The sequence below is a fragment of the Melanaphis sacchari genome, unplaced genomic scaffold (assembly GCF_002803265.2).
Source record: "Melanaphis sacchari strain LSU unplaced genomic scaffold, SCAv2.0 Contig7_pilon_pilon, whole genome shotgun sequence".
Classification (NCBI taxonomy): domain Eukaryota; kingdom Metazoa; phylum Arthropoda; class Insecta; order Hemiptera; family Aphididae; genus Melanaphis; species Melanaphis sacchari.
In genome coordinates this window covers 5,041,379-5,064,972 of record NW_020271560.1, presented here as the reverse complement: position 1 = coordinate 5,064,972, position 23,594 = coordinate 5,041,379, and the positions used below count along the sequence as shown (strand labels likewise).

Below are 23,594 nucleotides of genomic sequence, written 5' to 3'. Positions count from 1 at the left end.
CAAAACATGAATAAATTAAGTTTAAAAAAATGAAATAAAAAATAGCGACTTAAAGGTAATATATACACAAATGCACATTGTATGATACTAATACAAAAAAATTGAACACTGAGGAATGAATGTTTGTCGTTGGAAGGAGAAGAATTTAAGGAAGAAGGCGGCAGAGCAACACACAGTTACAGTACAATCAATAGTAATTACAATACAAACTTTCAGAACAATTAAAAAAAAAAAAAACAACATATAGAGGTAGTTAATGTGTTTTTAAACAAAAAAAAATTGTTACAAAACACAAACAAAAAAATTCAAATTTTTTTAAAGGTTAAAGCATCAGGGAGGAAAACTTATTCAGTTTTTATTTGTTTAGCCGGTGGTGGTTCACTGTTTTGTGAATTGGAATCTTCCGAAAAACCCAACTGGGTGGCAAATTCGGTTGGTTCTTGAGAATGAGAATCGCTGACAGAAAATGCTACAATAATAATGTAAAAAGAAATTAGTTGGTTTATAATTTAACTCTGTAACAATAAGAATTTAGTGATTAATGATTATATTATTAACTATTGTGCATTTCATGAGTTCTTACATGTATTTGAGTCGTCAGCAATAGTGAAGTTTGAATGAGTAGCTTCAATTGGTCTTTTGCCCAGCATGTTTTCTTTATTCGAGTGAGAATGTTCTTTAGACTTTTTCTTCTGAAAAATAAATTATATGAAATTAAAAAATCATGTTAACTGTAGGGCATTGAATGTTTGTTTGATTGACACTTGAATTTTTAATGAAGTTTTCAGCAAAATCCTCTCCCCAGTAAAACTATTTGCTACTCACAAGATATATTAAACCAGGGCTTGCATTTGAAAATAAAATGTTGTTATATGTTATTTACAATTAAAACATTATACTAATTTTGTGTTTATAGTTATTCAGAATTAAAACGTTATTCAATTTTTGAGTTAATCGTTATTCAGAACTAAATTTTTTATTATAATTTATAATTTATTAATTAAATAATTGAAATTAATTTTTTTTTTTATAATAATATACTATATATATAACGTTTTGTGTTATTTATTTATGTTATTGTTTTCCGTAATAATTACGTTTACAAATTTCAATCGTTTTTTTGTCAAATATAACATTATAACGTTTGCAAGCCCTGTATGACACAAATAATTGAAAAATCTGATAGTGAAAATGTAGAACCTATCTGAGTTATTTGTGTTAATGGTTGGACTTAAATATTATAAAACTATACCTACTTTAATTAATTAATTTAATTTATACTAAATAATTTGTTATATGGGAAAATACCAACATAAAATAATACAATACTTGACACAATTAATTTTAAAATATGAAAAGAGCAATTTTAGTAAGACTTACTTGTTCATTGGATATTATGGGTACCCATTTGTAAATTTTCATGGTAGTCTCTCCAATCGTTACCCATTTCTTTTCCCTGAAACAGTCAATTAAAATATGCAAATATTGACTTTAAATCTATCTGGATTTTTATGTTGAAATAGTTTAAATTGAAAATTATATATAAGCTTGGAAATCAGAAATTTTTATTCCTACTTACCCTAATTTTAATTTGGTAACGAGAGTGTAATTTACTTATACACATTTTATTATACTATAATTAATAACACCAAAAATTTAACAACCAATGGTTAGGCGAGGGGACATTGGATGAAATATATTCTTTATTAATTTGGTAATATAAAAGAATACATTTACAATAACATTTATTTAAAAAAATGTTCTTATTTATTTATTTAATCAAGGCAAAATTAGAATTAGAATAGTATATAATTAAAAAATATACTATATAATTTTAACTTAAAAATTACAAGGTTTGAAAATCTTCTTTTCTGAGAAGAACACTTATTATGGGTACTAAGAAATTTAAAACATTGGAAATATATTTTGTTTGTTAAACCTGAAAACACTCATGTTTCATGACATAATAATTTTATAAAAAAATAATACTAAAATTGAATACTCTAGAAATGCAAAATAACAGCAAAGAAGAAAAATTGTCTTCTATTGTACCACGCCTATGATAACCAATATCATGATCAACAATAATAGGTTATATAACTATCTGTTTATCAGAACAATTTAAGTTTTAATAAAACTTTCATCAGTAAAAACGTATTTTGCTTATAATAGAAAATAGAAAAACATAAGGTTATTAAGTTTAATCTCATATGAGTCATATACAAATGAACAAGAATTTTTTAAGTACAAATCATATTTATTGTTCATAACTCATAAGTTAGAGAAATAATTAAATTTTTAGGTAGTTTAACGTTACTATAAATATAAGTAGATACCTACCTAATTAAATAAATCAGATAATTAACCATTTTATATGATGGTAAATGGTAAAAAAAGTTTGAATTGAACTTGTTTAAAATTATAGAATACATTTTTGATTTAACTGTTAAATAATTTCTGCAAAAAAAAAGAAAGACTCAAACAGGAATGTAGTTAATAAGTAAATATAATCTGACAGTTAAATTATATTATTTAAAATACATAATTAGTACAGTATATAAGTACATATGAACATTTAATAATGAGTAATTATAATTAAAGTAGGTAATATCATTAATGGATAGTAAAAATACTAAATTTTCAATAAATATTAAATTTTTCTTTGTCGACTATCTATTACAGTGATAAATCATGACCTCCTAGTAGTCAAGTGTAAATAGCACGTTAAAACCAGAATAGTCAAACATCAGGAGAATGGCTTTTAGAAAAAATACAAAGTATTCTATACAACAACTGAAGCATGTTGAATCAAAGTCGATTATGGATGAACCATTGTGTACAATATAAACTGTGCAAAACTAGTAGCATCAGAGGTGACAATAATATGTTGGACAGATGAGCTACATTCAGTAAACACTGACAGTGGATGACGGTAGAATAACTTTACACATGAGGGAAAAATTTGAACGCTGAACACCCCCTTTTGGTAGATAGCATTTAAAAATAAAGTTAACTTGTTTATACACTAAATATTCTACATATTGTCGTCACTCACCATCGGCGGACCTTGTCCACGACTTGCATGACCCTTTTAATGTCATCTTTGGCTCTGCTTCTAGTCTCTGCTCGCACTGACCGAGACATCATAATACAAATGACCAACGGCGCTGGTGCAGGTAAGGAGGCGTCCTACCCAAAACACCGGACGAGAAGGCTTACAGTGATTGATTGCCGGCAGCGGACGCACTTCCCTGATCGGTTGATAGAACGCTAGGATGAGAAGATGGTCTCCGATAAACGGCGACTCGTTGCAACGCCAGGTACAGTGTCCCGGTGCCGGATAACGCGGACTTAGTAGTCTGTGTATCTGTAAACAACCAGGAAATAATCGATAAAAAAATTAAAAACTGTTATCATGACGTATCAGTCGGCGTGAGTTGGGCGCCATCTGGTCGCGTAAACAAACAGTTGGCGCAATATTGCGTCGTTGCTCGTTAGCAGTTGCCATGGGTATGTTAACATTTTTAACAAGAATTAATTCATAGTTAATCGTAAAAATAACAACATAATCTGGTCTCAGGAACTCACACTAATTTGAAAATGTATTTATTTTTCGAACGGGGAACTTCTCCGCTTCAACCACATCTGAGTATTTGCATCAGCTATTTGGTCAACATCTTCAAACCAAAATAATTTTTTTGGATAGGCGATCAATTTTTATACATAGTAAAATTATTTATTACCATCGAAAAATTGAATACGACTCATTTCGTCACAGAACAGATGAAATATAAATTTAGGTTAATTACAAACATCCAAATTTTGGATATTTATTTTGAAAATGCAACTGAAGAGACAAAAACAGCATAGTGTGAACTATGGTGTACTATTACTATTGGATCACCACTGATCAAAAATAGTAATTAATAAATAAAATAATTTAAGTATCTCTTTGAGAAATATAATGATGGTAGTATGAATAATCCCAATTTTCTAAATGACATTGCCAAATTTAATAAAATATTGTAATCTAAAGACAATAATGACAATTTAAAATATCAACTCTGTATTATTATCATAGATATATTATTGTAACTAAAAACGTAAAAATGATTGTTTTAAATTTTTTAAATTAAATATTTTGACCTAGAATTATGCATTCTAAATTTTAATGTAAATTAAGCTAACTAGAAGTATGCAAAACACAGAAATTTATTCAATGTAGTATCTTGAAACAGATTCTATGTCATTGTTTACCTAATTTGAATAGTTTGAATCAAAGCATTTTAGCTATAAGTATGTAATAAATATAGAAAAATTACTACACAAAGAAACACAAACATTTGTATTAAGTTTTATTAGTTAAAAAACTAAATTATTAATAACTCACTATGTACTTTTAACACATAAATAAAAAATAAAAATAATATATTTTACACGTTATGTTATATTAATAAGATAATAATAAAATAAATCATTCTTTTGAACAATAGAATACATCATCAAAACAATATTTGTGTGTTACTTCCATAAGCAAACTGTCCTAACCAATCCGTTTTTGCAGGTGAAGGAGATAATACCATACTAGGACTGATATCCATGTTTTCTGGAAGTGATGAAGGAATTTTGTCGATACATCTTTCTCTTTTATAACTTTTTATACTATCGACATCTCTATATAAATCTGGTATTATCATATTCTTCGATCTAAAAATAATATTAACAATAACTACTGATTATTTATGTGAAATACTTTAGTATAATTATGTGACAATTTGTAACAAAATATATAATTAAAATAATTTATAGATTAATTGAAACATTGACTGTATAATACCTTATAATAGAATTACAGAATTAGATTAGGTATGATTTATTTCTAATGGAATAATGATCTAACTTGTGAAAAAAATTGAAAACAACTAATGCTTGAAAGTTTTAAGATTAGGCTGTAAAATTGAATTTAAATAACAGATAAGGAGCATTAATATTAAGTAAATGTAACATAAATTTGTGTATAATTTTACCTAAGATTTAATGAATTAAGCAATTTTTAATAAAAATAAAAATATTTTAATTCGTTGTGTATACACCCAACCATAGTTAGGATTATAGTAGACACCCAACCATAGTTGGATTGATAGAAGACACCCGACCATGGTCGTAGACGCACGACTATAATATAATAATTTATAGTTGTTACTTATTAGTAATATTAACTAGCAAGGTAAACATTTAACTGCCGTCTACTATCTTAATAACAAGTAAATTTGAATACCGCATTACTCAAGAATAAATTCCAATTTCTTTAAGTATTTTCGATGTGCTACATTTAATGTGCGACAATTGCTCATAGAAAAATGATGAAAATAATGGTTTTTTTTAAAAATTTCAAACTTATTTTGAAAGTCAGAGTACGATTAGAATAATTGACCAACCTTAAATATTTAATTTTTTTATGTCTTAAAATAAAATTACAAAAAAATAAGTCATTTTCTGAACTACGGAATAAACTGTAAATTGTAATGTAGAATAGCAATAATTTTTTTTTGCAGTTAAGTGTTTACCTTACTAGTTACTACTACAAATAATTATAAACTATTATATTATGGTCGTGTGTCTACATCAGTCTGACCATGGTCAGGTGTCTACTATAATCCAGACTATGGTCAGGTATATACACAAAGTGTTAATTAATACATAAAATAGTATAATTTACTTTTTTTTAGTAAATAAAGGATTATACTCACCGAGGAAGAACATATGGATCAAATGGAAAGTAAGAGTATAACCATTCATCCTTGATTGACTGATCAGTGACTCTAATATGACCATCCATTACCACATAGCAATAAGTTAATTGATACATTTTTGTAATATGTGCAAAACGATCAACTACTTTTGAACAACATAGACGCAATGGACTTAATCTGCATGTCACTATATTGGACAAATTTAAATTTTCCATAAATTTAAGATCTGAAATGAATAATATCATAGTTACTAATTAATCTCTATCACTATATCAGTACACAAATATTGGTATTCATTTTACTCATAGTAGCAGCAATTTTAAATAATCTTATAATCCTGAAAAATGTTAAGTATAAAATTTGAACTAGTAATTAGGAATTTTTGTTTATTTATGGTCATTCCTCAGTGATTATGGATCTCCCTGAATTACGTAGTCTGAGATAAGAAGACTTTCCTGTTAAACTAATAAAGAAGGGCAAGACCATAGAATTTTTCAAATAGAGGTCAAGTGATACCTTAATTTAACGTCACAAAAAGATTGAAAATTTTGATAGATCCAGTTCATGGACAATGGAATTAGATATTAGATAAATTCACATAAAATAAAACCGTTGCATGGAACAGCATGTTGGATTAACCTGTTTTAAGAAATTATATAAACTTGTGTATGTTGGTCCAATACTGCATTGTATAGTATTGTAATGTTTGATTTAAAAATAAACAATGAAACAGAGGGGAAAGTATGCTAATGCAATTTATTCTCCAGTTTGCAATACCATTTGGAAAAACATTAATGAAGGACCTAAACCCGTAAACATTTCTAGAAATAAACTTGTTTGGAAATACTTAAGAATTATAGAATTATGCTTCAGTTTTGGATAAAATTAAAACTTACTTCGTTTATTATCCATTAGATCTTGATGTCTAAAAGAAATTATATAGAATAATGCTTGACACATTGAATAAAATACTGCATGCCATCTTAATAATTCTTCATCTACTACTTTAACAGATTTATCTACATTATTTATATATTTATTACACCATGTGGAGATTTCATAAAGTGTATTCTTCAGCACACTAAAAATTATATACACCAATTTTAGTTATAAATATTATTATTAAAAATATTAATTATAATCACAATTCTTTACTTATTTGTAATAAATGGTGCTCTGCATAGAAAACTAGCCAAATAACCAGCTGCTGCCTGTCGCAAAGTAGATGGAGATGATACATCACAACATTTTTTCAATAACCAATTACTAAAATTTTCTGCTAAAGAAGTTTTAAAACTAAGAAAATAATAAATTACATATTGAATATGACTACTGTTATATGTTGGTAAAATTTCATTTTCAAATATTGATAACAAATCATGATATAACGATTTAGTAGTATCCCATCTGAAAAGAATATAAATGTAAATAATTATTTTTAAATTGAACAATATTAAAACTGTTAAGTGCCTAGTTGAAACAAATTATTTTTTAGTAGATTTAAATATTATACTTACAATAAACTACCATTAGGAGTATGGCAAATAGTTTTCATATAATTGAATATTCTTTTAAGACAAATATCCAATGTATCTGAAAAATGTTCTTCTTCGACTTTCTCAGGACCAACTTTAATGCACGCTCCATCATCTACATCCATTGGAAATATATCTTCAACATCAATATTAATATTTGATTCTAATCTGTCTAGTTCGTCTTTGGATATGTGAACATCAATTTCTACTAATCTGCAAAAATAATAGAGATTACACAAAATTTCATGATTTACAAAAAATTCAATTTTTTATATGCTTAACTTACTTGTTGATAATGAGGCTCAAAATATTTTTTCTTAAGGATGGTTCATACTCAACAATGCAGAGTAAATTGTGTATGTAATGAAGGTGGGAATAAGTACTGTTTGTCTTATATGGAAACTTTTTTTTAAGTGCCGATATTAATAAATCTTTTGCTCTAAAGTAAATATTTAAAATTAATAATGAATACTAAGTATTAAAGATGTGTTTATTTCTTACAATGGAATGGCTTTCAAAAGAGCTTCAAGAGTTACATGGACATTTAAAAATCCTCTTTCTTCTTCTTGAGATGGCATACCATTGACACGATCACAAGCAGCACTGTCCACTATATGAATGATTATATTATATTATATTTTTTTTATATATGAAGATTATATTATCTAAATTTTATTTCAGTTTTGGTATTACCATGAGAAAAACACGCCACAAGTTGTTCTATTGCGAATTGTGTATGATAGCTGTACGCAGTACAAACATTGAGTAAAAATAATCGATATTCTTTAACTACTTCATCACTTCTATTCATCCACTTTAAAATCTAAAAAAAATGTACATGATTGATAGTTTTCTTTAATATATATAATTTAAAAATCTTACCAAAATAACTTTTACAAAAAGTGTAAGATTTTCATTTAGAATATTCACACAATTTCTGGCATCTTTCAATAACTTGATAAGTTCATTATCCTATAAATTATTACATTTTAAACATGGTTTTTATTGGGTTCACTATGAAGTGTTTTTATTGTTTTATTAAATTAATATGATAATACTCTACATCAGGGATGACCAAACAATCGATCGCAAACGATTTAAAATTTGATTGCGTTAGAATTTATTTATAGGCTAGTACATGAAAATTAATCATGGTGGTATGGTAACTAAATAATAAAAATTTTTTATTGTTAAAATCGATCCTATTAAAATCATAAAAATAATTTTAATAGTCATGTTTAAAGTAACAAAAAGTTAAAAACAAACAAAAAATATAGGTTAATGTTGATATTAATATTACAAATTTATTTTATAATAAAATGTATTTTTTATAAAAGGTATTAATTAATCGGCCAATTTTATTATTATTATAGACATTTCACAAATTTTTTTCTGTCCTACCAATGCAATGTTGATTTTTAAAATTTTCTTGCTCCCTCATTATAAAGTTTTCGCATTTACACTTTGAGAACCTCTGCTCTAAGGTGAAGTTTATTTTTAGTAGATAATAGCTAAAAAAATTTTGGCCATCCCTGTTCTACATAATAGATGGAAAAGTATATAAAATATAACTTTTCCATAAATTAAAAAAAAATCAATTTTATATAATATATATACTTCTTTTATATCATATTTTTTTATATTATTTATTCAACTTACATTTATTTCGGTAGCCAAGTCTCTAATATCACAAATTAGATTGTTATACTCTATTAGATCATCTTTATTATTGCTGTCATAGTTGATGAGCAATAATTTCAAGTTATTGAATAAATCAAAACACACTCTTCGACCAGGTACATTATTTAATGTTTGCTTTCCACATTTTTTTAAAATAGAGGGTGAGCTTATAGAATTATTCAAGTTGTAATTGGCACTTTTTGGATGGCAGAACGACGACATCTGGAACTAAAATTAAATAAAGATTAAAATTAGAAATAAAATTTTATTTTATTGCGATTAATAAGTGTCTACATAATTGAAAACACAATAAACTAAATTTTTTTTTGGATATTGTCCCACTAAACACACTTTGGGAAATGCTGGGGTAGACTATAACACATTATAATCATTACATATACACTAGAACCTCGATTATCCGGGATAATGATGGGGAGAGGGACACAGGGATAAATGAAAATCACGGTTAATCAAGACTTTTTATAATAATGAAATTTTAAAAATTTTAATTCAATTGTAATTAGAAATATACATAAGAAGATGTATACATATAATAATGTTATACATACATCTATAATATTGTATACAACAAGTTATTAGGGCTTAATATATGAAGTTATCAGTCTTTGTTTTTTTTTGGTTTGAAATAATTTTTCTTACTTCAGACAGGTTAATAATCAACACTTTTTTTTCTAGAGAAAGAACGTCACATTTTCGTTTAGCACTCATTATTAGAAGATTAATATGTTATACCGCATGTTATGTTCGGCGATAGCAAAGGGCAAAAGCAAACTGAAGGTGATTCAATAAATATAATAATCAATGTACAATATTGCTTATCTTCATATTATTATCATAAAAAATGTCAAAAATGTTCAATTATAACTACATATATATCTACAGTCCATACTTATTTTTAAATTTTTGGAAGAGTGGGCACGGTTAATCAAGGATTTACTGTATGTAAAATGATTTAATCTAAGGGACTCACACTTTGTTTAAGATAGAGCGAAGTCATCCAAGTTGATATCAGTTGGTGGCATTTTTGTAAAATAGAATTATCAGATTGAATGCATAACTTTAAAAACTATAAAAATTAATGTCTAAAACATACTTTGATATTTTTATATGCAGTGGTAATTGTGATTACTTTAAAATACCTTAACTGTTATAGATGAACTGGTTAATGCCATGTATGTCAAAGTAAAGTTTATAAGTTCAATCTTTGGAATCTAATTAGTGAAATGTTAGTGAGGTCAATACTAGAACACTTTTTTAGTAGTTTATATTTTATTACAAACTACAATAAGTGTCAATTATTACACGGTACTTTCATGACTGGTGCTTATTCATTCAAATAAAATTATAGCAGTGTTTTATTAACTAAAACTGGCAGCAATATTCTAATAACAGAGGTTCTAAATAATAAAATAAAAACTGTAAGGTAAATGTTTATACTTACAGATCGTATTAGCATATAATAAATTGTATTTATTTTTTGGTAAGTATCAAATCCAATGGAAATTATGTGCCCAAAACAGTTATTCGTGTAAAATATGAATCTTACCAGAATTCCAAAAGGGAACTCTGGTCACTAGGTTTTGCTCAATCGATAGAAAATTTGAAACGCGCAATAATAAATAGTAACATTAATTTTATGTTTACTGATGACGATTAGCGATCGCCAACTTCCGAATAAGTAAAAATATTAATTTGTAAGTAATTGGTTCATGATTGTATAATATTTATATTATTTATAAGTTATAACTAATAAAATGAAACATGAAACGTATTCCCATGCCTGTAAAAAATTATTTTACGTATTTACAAATCACATTTTTCGGTTATCAGTAATCGAGATTCCAGATACTGTCTTCTCCAATGGGGTTATCGGGAACGGACTAAGATAGATAAAAAAAAATATTAATATTATATTACGCGTCTTTTTAATCGTGACGTCTGAATAAGTCGAAAAATATTCAAATGGTATGGATGATAATTATTTGAATTATATTTTCAGGTAACACTACAGAGTAACGTATTAATGTGAGCATGTGGTAAATCGAATGGACAAGTCTTGTGCAAAACTCATGTGCGCTTTAGCTTTATCTTTTGAATGTTTGATAAACGTTTGAGGTTACAAACTATATTACAGTTACACATTTTGATGCTAACTTCAAATCATAGGTCATCGTGATCCCGGGAAAATTTCAAAATCAATGAAGCTTTGAAACAGAGTAATAAATTAGTAATTTCCAGTTACTCTATGCTTTGAAAGCACTAGTATACATTATTTTTACATTATATAATTTTTTTTTGTTTTATAAATATCAATAAAAATTTTTATGAATTGGTAACAATTCTTAAAAATTTAATGCAAAGGTCCTAGTTAAAAAATAAAGAAAATTTATAGTCTTAATACTTTTTCATTAGCATTTCAATTTAGGATTTTGTCAAAATTTATCAAAACCTTGAAAATTATAAATTATTTTATAGTTGGAAATTCATAAAAAAAAAAATGTTCTGTTTGTATTTAAAATATGAACATTTAATAAAAGAAACTATTTACGTCTTTTTTATGATTTATATTAGTTGTCTTAAAGAAAAGCAATTGAATAAATGAAGAAAAACCAGACATTTTCACATAAATTCAATGTCCGACAAAATTGATTTTATTTTTTAATATAAATCAAAAACTAAGAACCGCTGAATGTAGATACTTATAACTTTCATCAAATGTTTATAATTTATATTATCATTTTATATTTATGATAACATTTTCAAAATATTTCAAATTTTTAACTATTTTTGTCTTTTGAGCTATTAATTTTATATCACGAATCACGATACGTGCGAGTTTTTCACTATTTGGTAAGTTCGCAAAGTATAAGTTATTGAAGTTTACTAACAGGAAATTGGTTATCCCGAAATACTGTATCCAGGTATCAAGACGCTTTCAACTAAACCGGTAATCCTGGGCAAATCAGGATGGATTTTAATCAATGATAATTTTAGTTCTTCAAGTTAACAAACTCAAAAAATATGTTAACTTTTTTAAAAATAAGAAGTTAGTATCGCCAGTTTCTACAGTGCACATGATACTCTTTAAAAGGTATGAAAGTTGTATAAGTACAAAAACGAAAATGTAGTCCTTAAATATATTTAAAAATTCCAAAATATATAAATTGAATAACACTTATTAAAATGGTAGATAGGTAGATGGTAAAAATCTGTTTGATTTTCAATAAAATAACCTAAACAAGTACTAATACACAAATGATTTTTCTGTTTAATTAATCTAATACAGCTTATTTTAATACTTATTTACTCAAATTCTTTAAAATATTGATATTATACTTTAATACATTTTTTACGAATTTTATCTCATAAGTGTATAACTTAAACATAGCTAATATGTATGTTACTTATAACTGTAGCTTAAAAATATCTAGCAAAACCATAGGGAAGCGACGGTAAAGGACAAGTACAGTTGCTCCCTTGTCCACTGTGGTTTTCCAGGTGACCTGCTAAGTGTTCCCACACGTTTCTGAGATCTTACAGCGAGTGTGTAGGCAATGCTTTTGATAGCTTGTCAGGTTTGTAGCCCTTACTTTGATAGCGGGGGGTTGGTCAGCGAGCCATATTCTAACAGTAACAGCAAATTAACGGGTCAGAGATTGGCCCAAGGAAAGTGTTACAACAAGGTATGGTTCTGCATCCATAAGTGGAATTTTCATTTGATGGGTCTTGTAAGGTCCGTGACTAGCACACATCGCTAACATACGGTCTGTAAATAAGTAAGCAAGATAGCAAGAGCAACAAACTCGGTAACTTCTAAGTGTAATTTAAAAATATTTATTTTGTACTATACATTAATTTACACATAATAAAAACAAATCAATTTTATAATTTATTTTATTTTATACCTTCAAAAGTTAATTAAAAAAATTATTATTTTTAAAAGGCAATTAATGGAAACGGAATAAGAATTAAAAAGCTATTTAAGTGAAAATAATTTATTTAAAGACAAAAATAATAACAATCACAGTATAACCATTGTAGTTTATCGTTGTTGATTCACAAGTTGTCCGAGCCAATCAGTTTTTGCTGGTGAACTTGTAGATAACATACTTGGACTAATATCCATGGTATCAATATGCAAAGATGATTCTTTATCTTCTTCATCGTCATTAGTATGTTTATTTATATCATCATCAAAATGTCTATATAGATCAGACATTATAAAATCTTTCGATCTAAAAATGATAACAATAACATAACATTTTACAAGTATAAAAGAGATATGACTACTCATATGTTTCAAATCATAGTGACATTTTTACTATTTCTTAAAGTGCTTTTCATAACAAAAGTCCCTTGATACTGATGTGCCAGGTGGTGTTAGCCAAACCAGGGGTCGGAAAATAAATAAAATGTTCATTTTAGATTAGGATTAGTAGCAGTTTCGTATTTTGTGTATCCATAACAAAAAATTGCCATTTAGTGTGTTAATATCAAGGGACATTTGTTGTGAACATACTATAATAATTTTTGAAAAAAAAATTTCATGAAATTAAAATGATTATTAGAATCCCAAAAACAATAGTATTATAATATTTATTTTAAAATACATCTTTATATACTATCCAGTTAAAAAATAACTAGTTTTGAATAACTTAACCATACATTTGAAAATATTTCGTTTTTCTCATTCAAACATTATTGATCAACTTGACAAACTAAGCAATTAATCATGTTAAATAAAAAATAGTTAAATTATAGATAGTGAAGTTCTATTTAATCACAGTCTATCATCTTATTTAGTTGTATAGTTAAATAAAAATACTTAATAAAGCGCTATAATTTAATAATATTTACACTCACCTTGGAAGAACATACAAATTGAACGGAAAAAAAGAATACAACCATTCATCTTTGATTGATTGGTCTGTAATTCTTATATGCCCATCCATGACCACATAACAATAAGTTAACTGATAAGTTTTAGTAATATGTGCAAAACGATTGACTACTGTCGAACAACATAAACGTAATGGGCTTAATCTACATGTAACTATTTTAGATAGATTTAAATTTTCCATAAATTTTAGATCTGAAACAAGAAAAATATAATTTAATATATAATAAATAGCAGTAATACATATATTAAAAATAAAACTAAATATTAAAGCAATTTAAAAATATTGTGTAATTAATTACTTCGTTTACTATCCATCAGATCGTGATGTCTAAAAGAAATAATGTAGAACAATGATTGACACATTGAATAAAATACTGCATGCCATCTTAACAAATCTTCATTTACTACTTTAACTGATTTATCTACTCTATTTATATAATTATTACACCATGTAGACATTTCAAAAAGAATATTCTTCAAAACACTAAAATAAAAATAAAAAATAATATATATAAATTAATTATAACTATTTCTAGTAAAAAGTTAAAGTAATTAAATTACATTACCTATTTAATACAAATGGTGCTCTACAAAGAAAACTAGCTAAATAACCAGCTGTAGCTTGTCGTATAGTTGATGATGCCGAAACATCACAACATTTTTTCCACAGCCAATTGCTAAAATTTTCTGCTAGTGTTGTTTTAAAACTAATAAAATAGTAAATTATATATTGAATATGACTACTGTTATATGTTGGAAGAATTTCATTTTCAAATACTGACAACAAGTCGTGGTATAATGATTTAGTATCATTCCACCTAAAAAAATATATAAGATACATAGTTAATTAATTTATGAAGAATAGATTTGAATATTATTATAATAATTCAATAATGTAAATTAATAAAATCATACTTACAATAAATCACCATTAGAATCATGACAAGTAGTATTCATATACATGAATAGTCTTCTTAGGCAAACATCTAGTATATGTGAAAAACTTTCTGCTTCCAATTTATCAGGATCTACCTGCATATATTCTCCATCGACATCCATAGGGAAAATATCTTCGATTTCAACATTTACATTTGATCCAAGTCTATCTAATTCTTCTCTGGGTATGTGAACATCAATTTCTACTAGCCTAAACAGGATTATATTATATTTATATGCATTTTTATACATCCATTTTTTTAATTAATGCTATAATAACTTACTTGCTAACAATAAGACTAAGAATTTGTTTTCTTAAAGATTTTTCATACTCAGTTATAAATAATAAATTGTGTATATAATGTAAATGGGATTCCACACTGCTTTTTTTGTAAGGAAATTTTTTTTTGAGAGCTGTCATTAATAAATCCTTTGCTCTAAAGAAAATATATCATATTAAAAATAAAAACATATATAAATAATTTAAATATATTTCTTACAATGGAATGACTTTTAAAAGCGCTTCAAGAGTCATGTGAACATTTTTAAATCCTCTTTCTTCTTCTTCGCTGGGCATACCATTGACACGATCAAAAACAGTACTGTCCACTATAAAAATAATTGAAGAATATAATATTTAATACATATTTTTTTTAAACCTAACGTCTCATACTTACCATGAGAAAAACATGTTACAAGTTGTTCTATTGCAAATTTTGTATGATAGTTGTGCGCAGTACAAACATCAAGAAGAAATCCACGGTATTCACTGACTACTTCATCACTTCTGTTCATCCATTTTAAAATCTAATAAAAACGCAGAATTAATGGTTTAATATAAAATATAATAAACAAATATTCTTACCAATATAACTTTAACAAAAAGTGTAAGATTTTCATTCAAAATATTCACACAATTTCTTGCATCTTTTAATAGTGCAACTAGTTCTGTATCCTGTAAAATATTTAAATGTATATTCTATTAAATGAAAATTATGAATTTCTAACTAGACAATTTTAACATAATTAAATAGATTTAGTTTCATAAGAGATTTGGGTTATTACATTATTATATTTATTATTGTAGATTGTTTTTCACTACTAATACTTTTTTTCTATCACTAACAGTGTTTTGAGTAGTAAGAAATTATCTTTAGTTTTGATTTATGAACAAATATAAATTGAGAACAGTTATTTTTCATTTGCACTATGAGAGGTTAAGCTCTTTAATTAAAATCATCATTTTTGAATGGATTATACAACCCAAATATGTTTATTTTCCTTCAATTCTGGTAGAGCTTAAAATTTCTCTCAATGATTGTGCATACCAGCTTTACCTTTTAATTCTCACCTGTTTATGCACCAAAAAGCCACTCTTAGGTAATTGTTAATGTTGTATAATCTTGACCTGTTGTTTTCTTTACCCCCATTATACTTGACCAAGTTCATATGCATCAGGCAGCTACTATTCATTTGGGACAAAGTCTTGGGCATGGGTGTAATCTGTAATAGATTCATCTTAGATGAATCAGATAAAAATATTACAAGTTAGGTTGTTAACCAGTTTTTGATTACGAAAACTTCCGAACATGATTATGTATGTATGAGATGGTTATATACTCAAAAGAATTGTGTGGGTTCATATTATAGTTTTCTAATATTTTGTTTGTTTCATTATATACTTAAGTTATAATATATAAATTAGACTTCAGATAAAATTAAAATAAAACAATATTATTGATTGTTATTGAATGAAATTTAATCAATTTATACATTAAAAAATTTAATAGATTATTTTAAATGTTTATTAAATAATTTGAATTATAATACCTCTTGATGAAGTCAATTATTATTAGGTTCTGATTGATAATTACTAAAATTTATTTTAACTGTTATTCATCAATTGAAGTACTTAGTATTATCAAAAGCTTATAAAAGAAACTAGAAGCTATAAAGTGAAGTTTTAGAGTGATTGGTACATTAGAATGAAAGACATAGATGTAGTTTATTATTTAATAGTTGATTAAATAAGCTATAAGTACTAATTGAAAATTTAAAATCTTGATTTCACATGGAATAAATATTAAACCGAGTTAAAAGTTTGAAATCAGGTTAATGCAGGTTTTTTTTTTTTTATGTTACAAACTGAACAATAAGTTTAATTGATTTAAAAACAAATAACACGATTAAAGAATGAAGAGGACTCTGAATGGAGGTACTTTGTCATTTAATCAATTTTAAATAAATGCAGATTTGAACTATTAAGAATTTAATTCATATAGGTAGCTTCTATGGATAAATTAATCAAAAAATAAAAAGTTAAGTAAGATAGGATTTCACAGATTTTATTGTTTTAAAAACTTATGTTCAGAACAAAGTTTATTGAGACACTTATTTGTACTGGTTTTGGGCTACTACATAGTAATGTCTCATAATTTAAAATTGTTTTCTTAATTCTTTTACTTACTTGGTTATCAGTTTTATTTTGAATAAATTCTAATTGTAAATATTAGTTAAAATAACAATATTTGATAATGGACATCAGAAGAACATATGATAATGAAAGTAATAATCACTTTCTAAATATAGCCAACCTACTGCCTTAAACTTTATACTACATTAATTTACAGTTTGGAAAATACCATATTATGATTTATGAATTTCAAGAATTACGATTACAAAAGATAATATTAATACTGATGTAATATAATGTATTGTTTATTAGTTTGTACACCATCAATACACATTTATTTGTTGACTCGTTAATGAATGTGGACTCTATCAAAAGTTTTGTTTAATATATTAAATAGTGATTATGTTGTCTAAAAGATTGTAATTCTAATAAGAAATTGCAAAATTACTTCTTATTTATTAAAAAACTTAAACCTACTGATGATTTTAATGTACAGTGTACAACTTGCCATTAACATTTTTATTACTATATAAAATAATTTATAATTTTGCTTTATTCTTAAAATTTAAACCGTAAAGCAGGCCATTATTTAATTAAATCCTTAACTAGTTAGGTTAAAATTAGGTTAGATGTGTTATCATATTACCTAATTTTGACATTATGAATGATTGTATGAATAACAGTTCTTAATAATAATTTATTTATATTTTGTATTTTAAAAACCAAAGTTCTCTTTAAAAGAACTAGATTAAAAAATTGTCAATATTATCAAACTTCAAGGAGTCTGGTTGAAATTTCAAGTTTTATGATTTTCTTAATGTTTGATAGTATATTAATTGTAATAATTAGAATTAATAGAATTACCAAACCATAACTTCTTTTAAATAATATAAAAGAAATACTAACCTTTATTTCAATACCAGCATCTCTGATGTCACATATAAGATTATTGTATTTAAGTTTTTCTTTATCATTGTTTTGATCAAAACTAATAAGCAATGCTTTCAAATTGTCAACAAGGTTGATTTTTACTTTTTGTTTTGGTACATTATTTAATAATGTGTTACGTTTTTTCAATATTGAAGGTGTACTTGTGCTCGGTGGCCTTAAGTTGTGTGTACCACTCTTAGTAGTACGATATGATGACATTATCCTGCAAAACCAAATTATAGAACTTAAAATATAAAAATAATGTTTTGATACAATGTATGAAATATGGCGTAAATTTATCCAGAATGAATAAATATACGAAATAATATTATACAACATATTTAATGCAAATTAAATTTATTAATGGTTTTTGGATATATTCTTAAGTCACTCCACAAAAGAAAATTAAGATAAAATTGGAAGAAGGCATTATATTGACAATATACCGTTTAAAAACGATTGTTGCAATATGTCTCTATTTCTTATACTTGCGTAAAATTACACAAATACCATATCACTTTTTTTTGTAAAAAATAGTTGTGCATTGTTATTTTTCAAAGTGTGGTTTATTTACCTTATTTTATTGTTGAAAAAACTGCTTACCTATACTATATTCTAATAACAAGTACAATTAAATCCACATAAATTTATTAGGAAAACTATATAGCACGTTTAATTACTTTAATTATCTTTTACCAGATTGCTTATATTTAAGTTACAAAATTCCAGTTAAATTTGTTCCATATTAAAAGTCGTTGGCATAAGGCCATGCTATAATAATACTACGTATGTACAAGTACACCGGTCACCGGGTAATCGTAGTCGACAAACCGCATGGCGAGCACCACTAAATTATAACTATACGAAAAAATAATAACATTGTGTTCACCATACCCGTTTGTTCACGTCAAGCTATCTCGTTTCCGGCGAAAACTATCATCCACGATGACATTTGGTGATCGAAATAGATCGGACAATAATTGCAATCCAAAAAATCTAACAATTGATATTTGATAGATAATGCGATTTTCCGAACTGTCGTCGTCGGCCGTCGCGTTGCTGGCAATAACCACAAAACAGAGTGAAGTTAGGGAGGGGCGAATGGTAGACGGGAAGACGTGTCGACTGGTAGAAACGTAGTGGGAGGAAGTAAAATGTTCAAACATGCAATAATTCTCAATTCTGCTACTGATATTACTGATAATATAACCTAACCATCGCGTTCGCCTGCGGTATCACGACCGATAATAAGTTGATTATTACGTCATAAATGTAACAGCCGTTTACAGGCTGGCCACAAGCAGTGGATGAAATTCTCGCAATCGCGCGTATGGTTGGTGCGTTTCATTCGCATTAAATATTTATATAACTCTATCACGCAAACGTTGATAATACATAAATATAAATCTAAAAATCAAAAATTCAAAACACGGTTTTGAGTTTTGTTTTTTAGACATTTAATGTTCAAATCTTGACAACGTTAGATAGGTATTTAAATAATAAATAATGATTTTGTTGTGATACAAGTATATTTTTTGTAGGTATTTGACCATCATTTCCATACGTTCTTTTCTGTCTATTTTTACCCTCGGAAAATGTGTCCTTTTTCTTTGTTCTACCAAAGTTTTAGTCTTGTAGTCAAGTTATAGATAATCTAAGTATTCTAAATTAATATTCCTATCAATGATAGTTGTATAGTTTCGTGTCATCACGCGTAGAAAATTCGGTTTTATAGGTACTCGTACAGTCGTACTATTATTGTTAATATTTCAAATCGAATGATAATATACCTAATTAAAGTCATTTATAAACGCCTTAACGCAAAAACGAAATACCCAACACCTATGTTCTTTCCATCATCTATTCTTGCTTTTATTTTTATGATAAATTTTCGGCTAGTAAATTTGATTTAAATAACAATAAATGTGTTATCAAACATTTCATTCATTCGTTCATTTCGTTTGTTTTATTTTTGTTGACTTTTTTTATTATTACTCATACACGTCATAATATACAATATAAATGAATGTAAATGAATAAATGTAAATGATAAGATACAACATGAAAGTTGACTTAAATGATTTGAGGGATGGAAATCGTTCAGCAATAGCATCTCCAATTTATTTTGATAGGTTTTGAGGAGAAAACTTTTTTTTTATTATTTTTATTTAAATAAGAACGTGTTTTGGTCATTTCTTTAAAAGTCTTCTCGGAGGACTCTTGAAAATGGTGATCGATGACATAATGACATAGGTACGGGAAATAAATGGGTTCTGATTTGAGTATAGAGAATGGAATTCCATTTTTTTAATTGTTGAATTGCTATTTCGTTAACAGTGGGAATTTGTAGATTGTTATGTAGAGCGTTTTTGTTGATTTAAAAATAATTTTGAAAATCCAAATGATTTAGGTAATATTTTAATTATTTAGCATCAAGGATAGTAATAAATATAACATTGTGTGTTGTGGTATTATATTTAATTCTTTCTACTATTCGGTTTAGCAATAGTAATCAGAATAAAAAAATGGTCTCATTTCGTTTTGTGACGTATAAAGTGCTTAATTTAAAATGGAAAAAGGACACAAAACTATTTATTTTTTTTTATAAATGTGGCAGTTTGGTTATTCCGATTACTATTGTTAGCTAAACTATTATAACCTTATTTTCCAGCATCTGATTATTAAAATTTGACTGAGTGAATATAAAAATGTAAAAATAATACGCTTTAAATTATAACATAATGCATGGAACAATAATACTAAAGTATTAAAAACTAAAGCTCTAAAAATAACGATTTAAAAGCAGATTAGATTTTAAAATTGAATTTTCTCAAAATTACGTTTTTTAGTTGATACTCTTGTTACCAAGAGCGTAAATTATTTTACCTTACATATCAAAATATTACGTAGAGCTATCCATAACCTGTTCAAATTTTCTATTTTATCAATTCAATAAAATGCGTATTTTTAGTTTATTAAAACAAACAATCGAATAGTCTTTGAACTGGCCTACTTCACATTGAGTGTATGCCGCACGCGTGTTGGCGCCACCGTTAACGCTACATCGTTATATGTAGGTTTAAACACGACTACTTACTTTTAAACGATTTTCGAGGTATTACTAGGACTCAGCTGAAATCCTTCGTGCAGCTTTTTCTTTTTCAATGATATGGTCATCCTTTATTTTAAACACAACTGTAACAATACCGTGCAATACGAGGTGGGGTGGGTAATATTTTCGTCGTTTACACGACATAACACATACGTATAGTGCAGTAACACGAAAATGCTTTTATTGATTGAACTCAAATGTTAAATATTAAAACGTCTAATTTATCGATGTCCGAAGTACTGCTCAACGCGGTACACGACGCGTATAATAATATAATCATAAAATATACACTAAGTCTAACGACATCATATTGTATAGGCGTGTTTTAGGCGCACGATAAATAAAATTATGTTATCCGCCGTAATGCCGCGACAACGACTGGGCGATTTCGGCGGCGGCGGCAGCCCTAGACTCACGCCTTGCGCTTGTCGTCGTACTTTTCGAGCGCGCTCATCATGAACTCGCTGACCAGGTCGATCTGCGACTCGGACGTGGACTCGCCCTTGTGGTGGTGATGGTGGTGGCCGCCGAACACGAATTTCAGGTACGGCAGCACCGCGCACACCGCCGACACGATGGACACGAGACCGGCCACGGCCACGGTGGCCACGGCCCCGAGCACGGTGACCAGGGCGGCCAGTAGGGCGATCTTGACGAGTTTCTTGAGGTTCAACGACTTGAGTTTGCCGATCACGTAACCGGCCACGGCGCCGATGATCTTCTTCGGCGTGCTGACCGCCTCCAGCAGAGCGGACATCCCCAATTCCAGTAGGCCGCTGCCGCCGTTATCGTCCTCGCCATCGTCGTGCGACGACGACACTTCCGACATGAGCACGATCTTGTCAGGCTTGATGTGTTTCTTGTGTACCACCACGTTGCTGGGCTCTGCGGTCGGTTCCTGTGGCCGGTGTTCGGTCGGTATGCTGACGGCCAGCGATACCGACGCGGCCAACGCCACGATCAAAAACGCGGACGTGCACCTGCGAGGGCATCATGGATTATTTCATTATTCGTCGTTTCGTATTTTTTCTCTCTTTTTCTTTTTTTTTTTTTTTTTTTTTTTTATTTTTTTATCGCGGGGCGCATAAGGGATACAAAACACGAGTATTATGATGTGAAGTGAAAAAAAATATAATATAGTAAAATAGTAGAACTATTATCTTCTAATTATTTTCTTGTATTAATAATACAAGAAATATTAAATATTTTAAAATACATATTATATGATACTTATATATTGCGTCGAATTAAATTATATTTTAATCATAATTGATTTCGTAAATGTATTAAACTAAACGTGTCGGATTAAGCGATGAAATTCTAAGCAGCTGACGTTTCAGCATATTGTTATTGTTGTCTTTTACATTTAATATTTAACATCTTAATTAAATTAAATTAAAATAATGTAACAATGAACAAAATAAATAAATATAATTTCTGAATAAGTATCGAACAACATATAATTTAATAAATTTTATCAATTTAATATTATTTATAAACATCATTAGTTGATTGACATACCTATATTAGATGGATAGTATTGATATATGTGAATAAAAAGAGTTTCAATTTACAACTGTAAGTAGTCGTTTAAATAACTGAATAATATAAAGATCATGAAATATATAATTCGATAAACTAGAGGACTAACTATAAATTATCTAAATAAATTTTTAATATTTTTGTTGGTGGGATTGAAATAGATAGTGACGATAGTGTACGAATTTTTCGAGTAGAATACGTTTCTAGCTCATACGAAAAAAAAATAAACTCATCACACTAGAGTATACTAATGCTCAAATTTGAAATTATTTACATTGTATTATTTTTAAGTAAATAATTATTTAAAAAAAAATAAGGTTATACATTTACGGATATTTTACAATAAGTATAAGTGTTTCAGTTTTTAAAAGTTTTATAATAATAATATTTTTAACACGTTTTTTTTCTTGTGCTAATATTCAAAAATTATAAAAATATATTATAATATGATTAGGGAACAAGATCGATGTTTTAAGCGGCGTTCTAGTGATAAGCAATTTTAGTATTTAACTATTCAAATATATTATTAGAGTCTTAATATGATTTATAATTTAAAATTTATCATAAAAGTTTTCGTTTTTTTTTTTATTTGTAGAAAATCTTAAAAATATTCAATTTAAATTTTATTATAGGTAACGTCGATACATTTTATAGTTATGATGATACTATATATCATGTAATTATTTAAAACAAATAAAACTCACTTGAACATGATGATGGTTCCGTCAATTTTGTCTTATAATCGACTTCGATAGGAATCTCTGACTGTCGT

At 27.2% G+C, this 23,594-nt stretch overlaps 3 protein-coding genes across 3 annotated transcripts; all 3 read right to left on the bottom strand.

Annotated features, from left to right (window-relative positions):
- Window positions 1–49: 49 nt before the first annotated feature.
- LOC112601768 (B-cell CLL/lymphoma 7 protein family member A) lies at window positions 50–3,388 on the bottom strand. The gene is made up of 4 exons (XM_025349545.1): window positions 3,056–3,388; window positions 1,381–1,456; window positions 584–692; window positions 50–469 (listed from the first exon to the last, which is right to left on the bottom strand). Exons 1-4 carry the CDS (start codon window positions 3,145–3,147, stop codon window positions 345–347), a joined length of 402 nt encoding a protein of 133 aa, XP_025205330.1. The 5' UTR covers window positions 3,148–3,388; the 3' UTR covers window positions 50–344.
- Window positions 3,389–4,411: 1,023 nt separating this feature from the next.
- LOC112601619 lies at window positions 4,412–19,260 on the bottom strand. Its single transcript, XM_025349324.1, has 24 exons — window positions 19,063–19,260; window positions 18,145–18,391; window positions 15,691–15,780; window positions 15,503–15,632; window positions 15,326–15,434; window positions 15,110–15,262; window positions 14,809–15,036; window positions 14,456–14,707; window positions 14,189–14,373; window positions 13,853–14,081; window positions 13,034–13,224; window positions 12,667–12,755; window positions 10,129–10,200; window positions 9,960–10,055; window positions 8,948–9,196; window positions 8,171–8,260; window positions 7,982–8,111; window positions 7,790–7,898; window positions 7,575–7,727; window positions 7,271–7,501; window positions 6,909–7,160; window positions 6,650–6,834; window positions 5,751–5,979; window positions 4,412–4,707 (listed from the first exon to the last, which is right to left on the bottom strand). The coding sequence occupies exons 2-24, from the start codon at window positions 18,385–18,387 to the stop codon at window positions 4,503–4,505; spliced, it is 3,900 nt and encodes a 1,299-aa protein (XP_025205109.1). The 5' UTR covers window positions 18,388–18,391; window positions 19,063–19,260; the 3' UTR covers window positions 4,412–4,502.
- A 2,432-nt stretch (window positions 19,261–21,692) lies between these two features.
- Window positions 21,693–23,594, bottom strand: LOC112601921. The gene is made up of 2 exons (XM_025349806.1): window positions 23,527–23,594; window positions 21,693–22,260 (listed from the first exon to the last, which is right to left on the bottom strand). Exons 1-2 carry the CDS (start codon window positions 23,532–23,534, stop codon window positions 21,693–21,695), a joined length of 576 nt encoding a protein of 191 aa, XP_025205591.1. The 5' UTR covers window positions 23,535–23,594.

What these genes read in the sequence shown, in the direction of transcription:
- LOC112601619 (XM_025349324.1), bottom strand. Translation starts at nt 18,387, where the DNA reads ATGTCATCATATCGTACTACTAAGAGTGGTACACACAACTTAAGGCCA. An exon ending in TGTAACATGTTTTTCTCATG is followed by an intron (nt 15,435 to 15,502) that starts GTAAGTATGAGA and finishes TTATTTTTATAG; the next exon opens with TGGACAGTACTGTTTTTGAT. An exon ending in CGCTCTATCTTAAACAAAGT is followed by an intron (nt 9,197 to 9,959) that starts GTGAGTCCCTTA and finishes ATTTAATTTTAG; the next exon opens with TTCCAGATGTCGTCGTTCTG.
- LOC112601768 (XM_025349545.1), bottom strand. Translation starts at nt 3,147, where the DNA reads ATGATGTCTCGGTCAGTGCGAGCAGAGACTAGAAGCAGAGCCAAAGAT. An exon ending in GTGGACAAGGTCCGCCGATG is followed by an intron (nt 1,457 to 3,055) that starts GTGAGTGACGAC and finishes TGACTGTTTCAG; the next exon opens with GGAAAAGAAATGGGTAACGA. An exon ending in CCATAATATCCAATGAACAA is followed by an intron (nt 693 to 1,380) that starts GTAAGTCTTACT and finishes TTTATTTTTCAG; the next exon opens with AAGAAAAAGTCTAAAGAACA.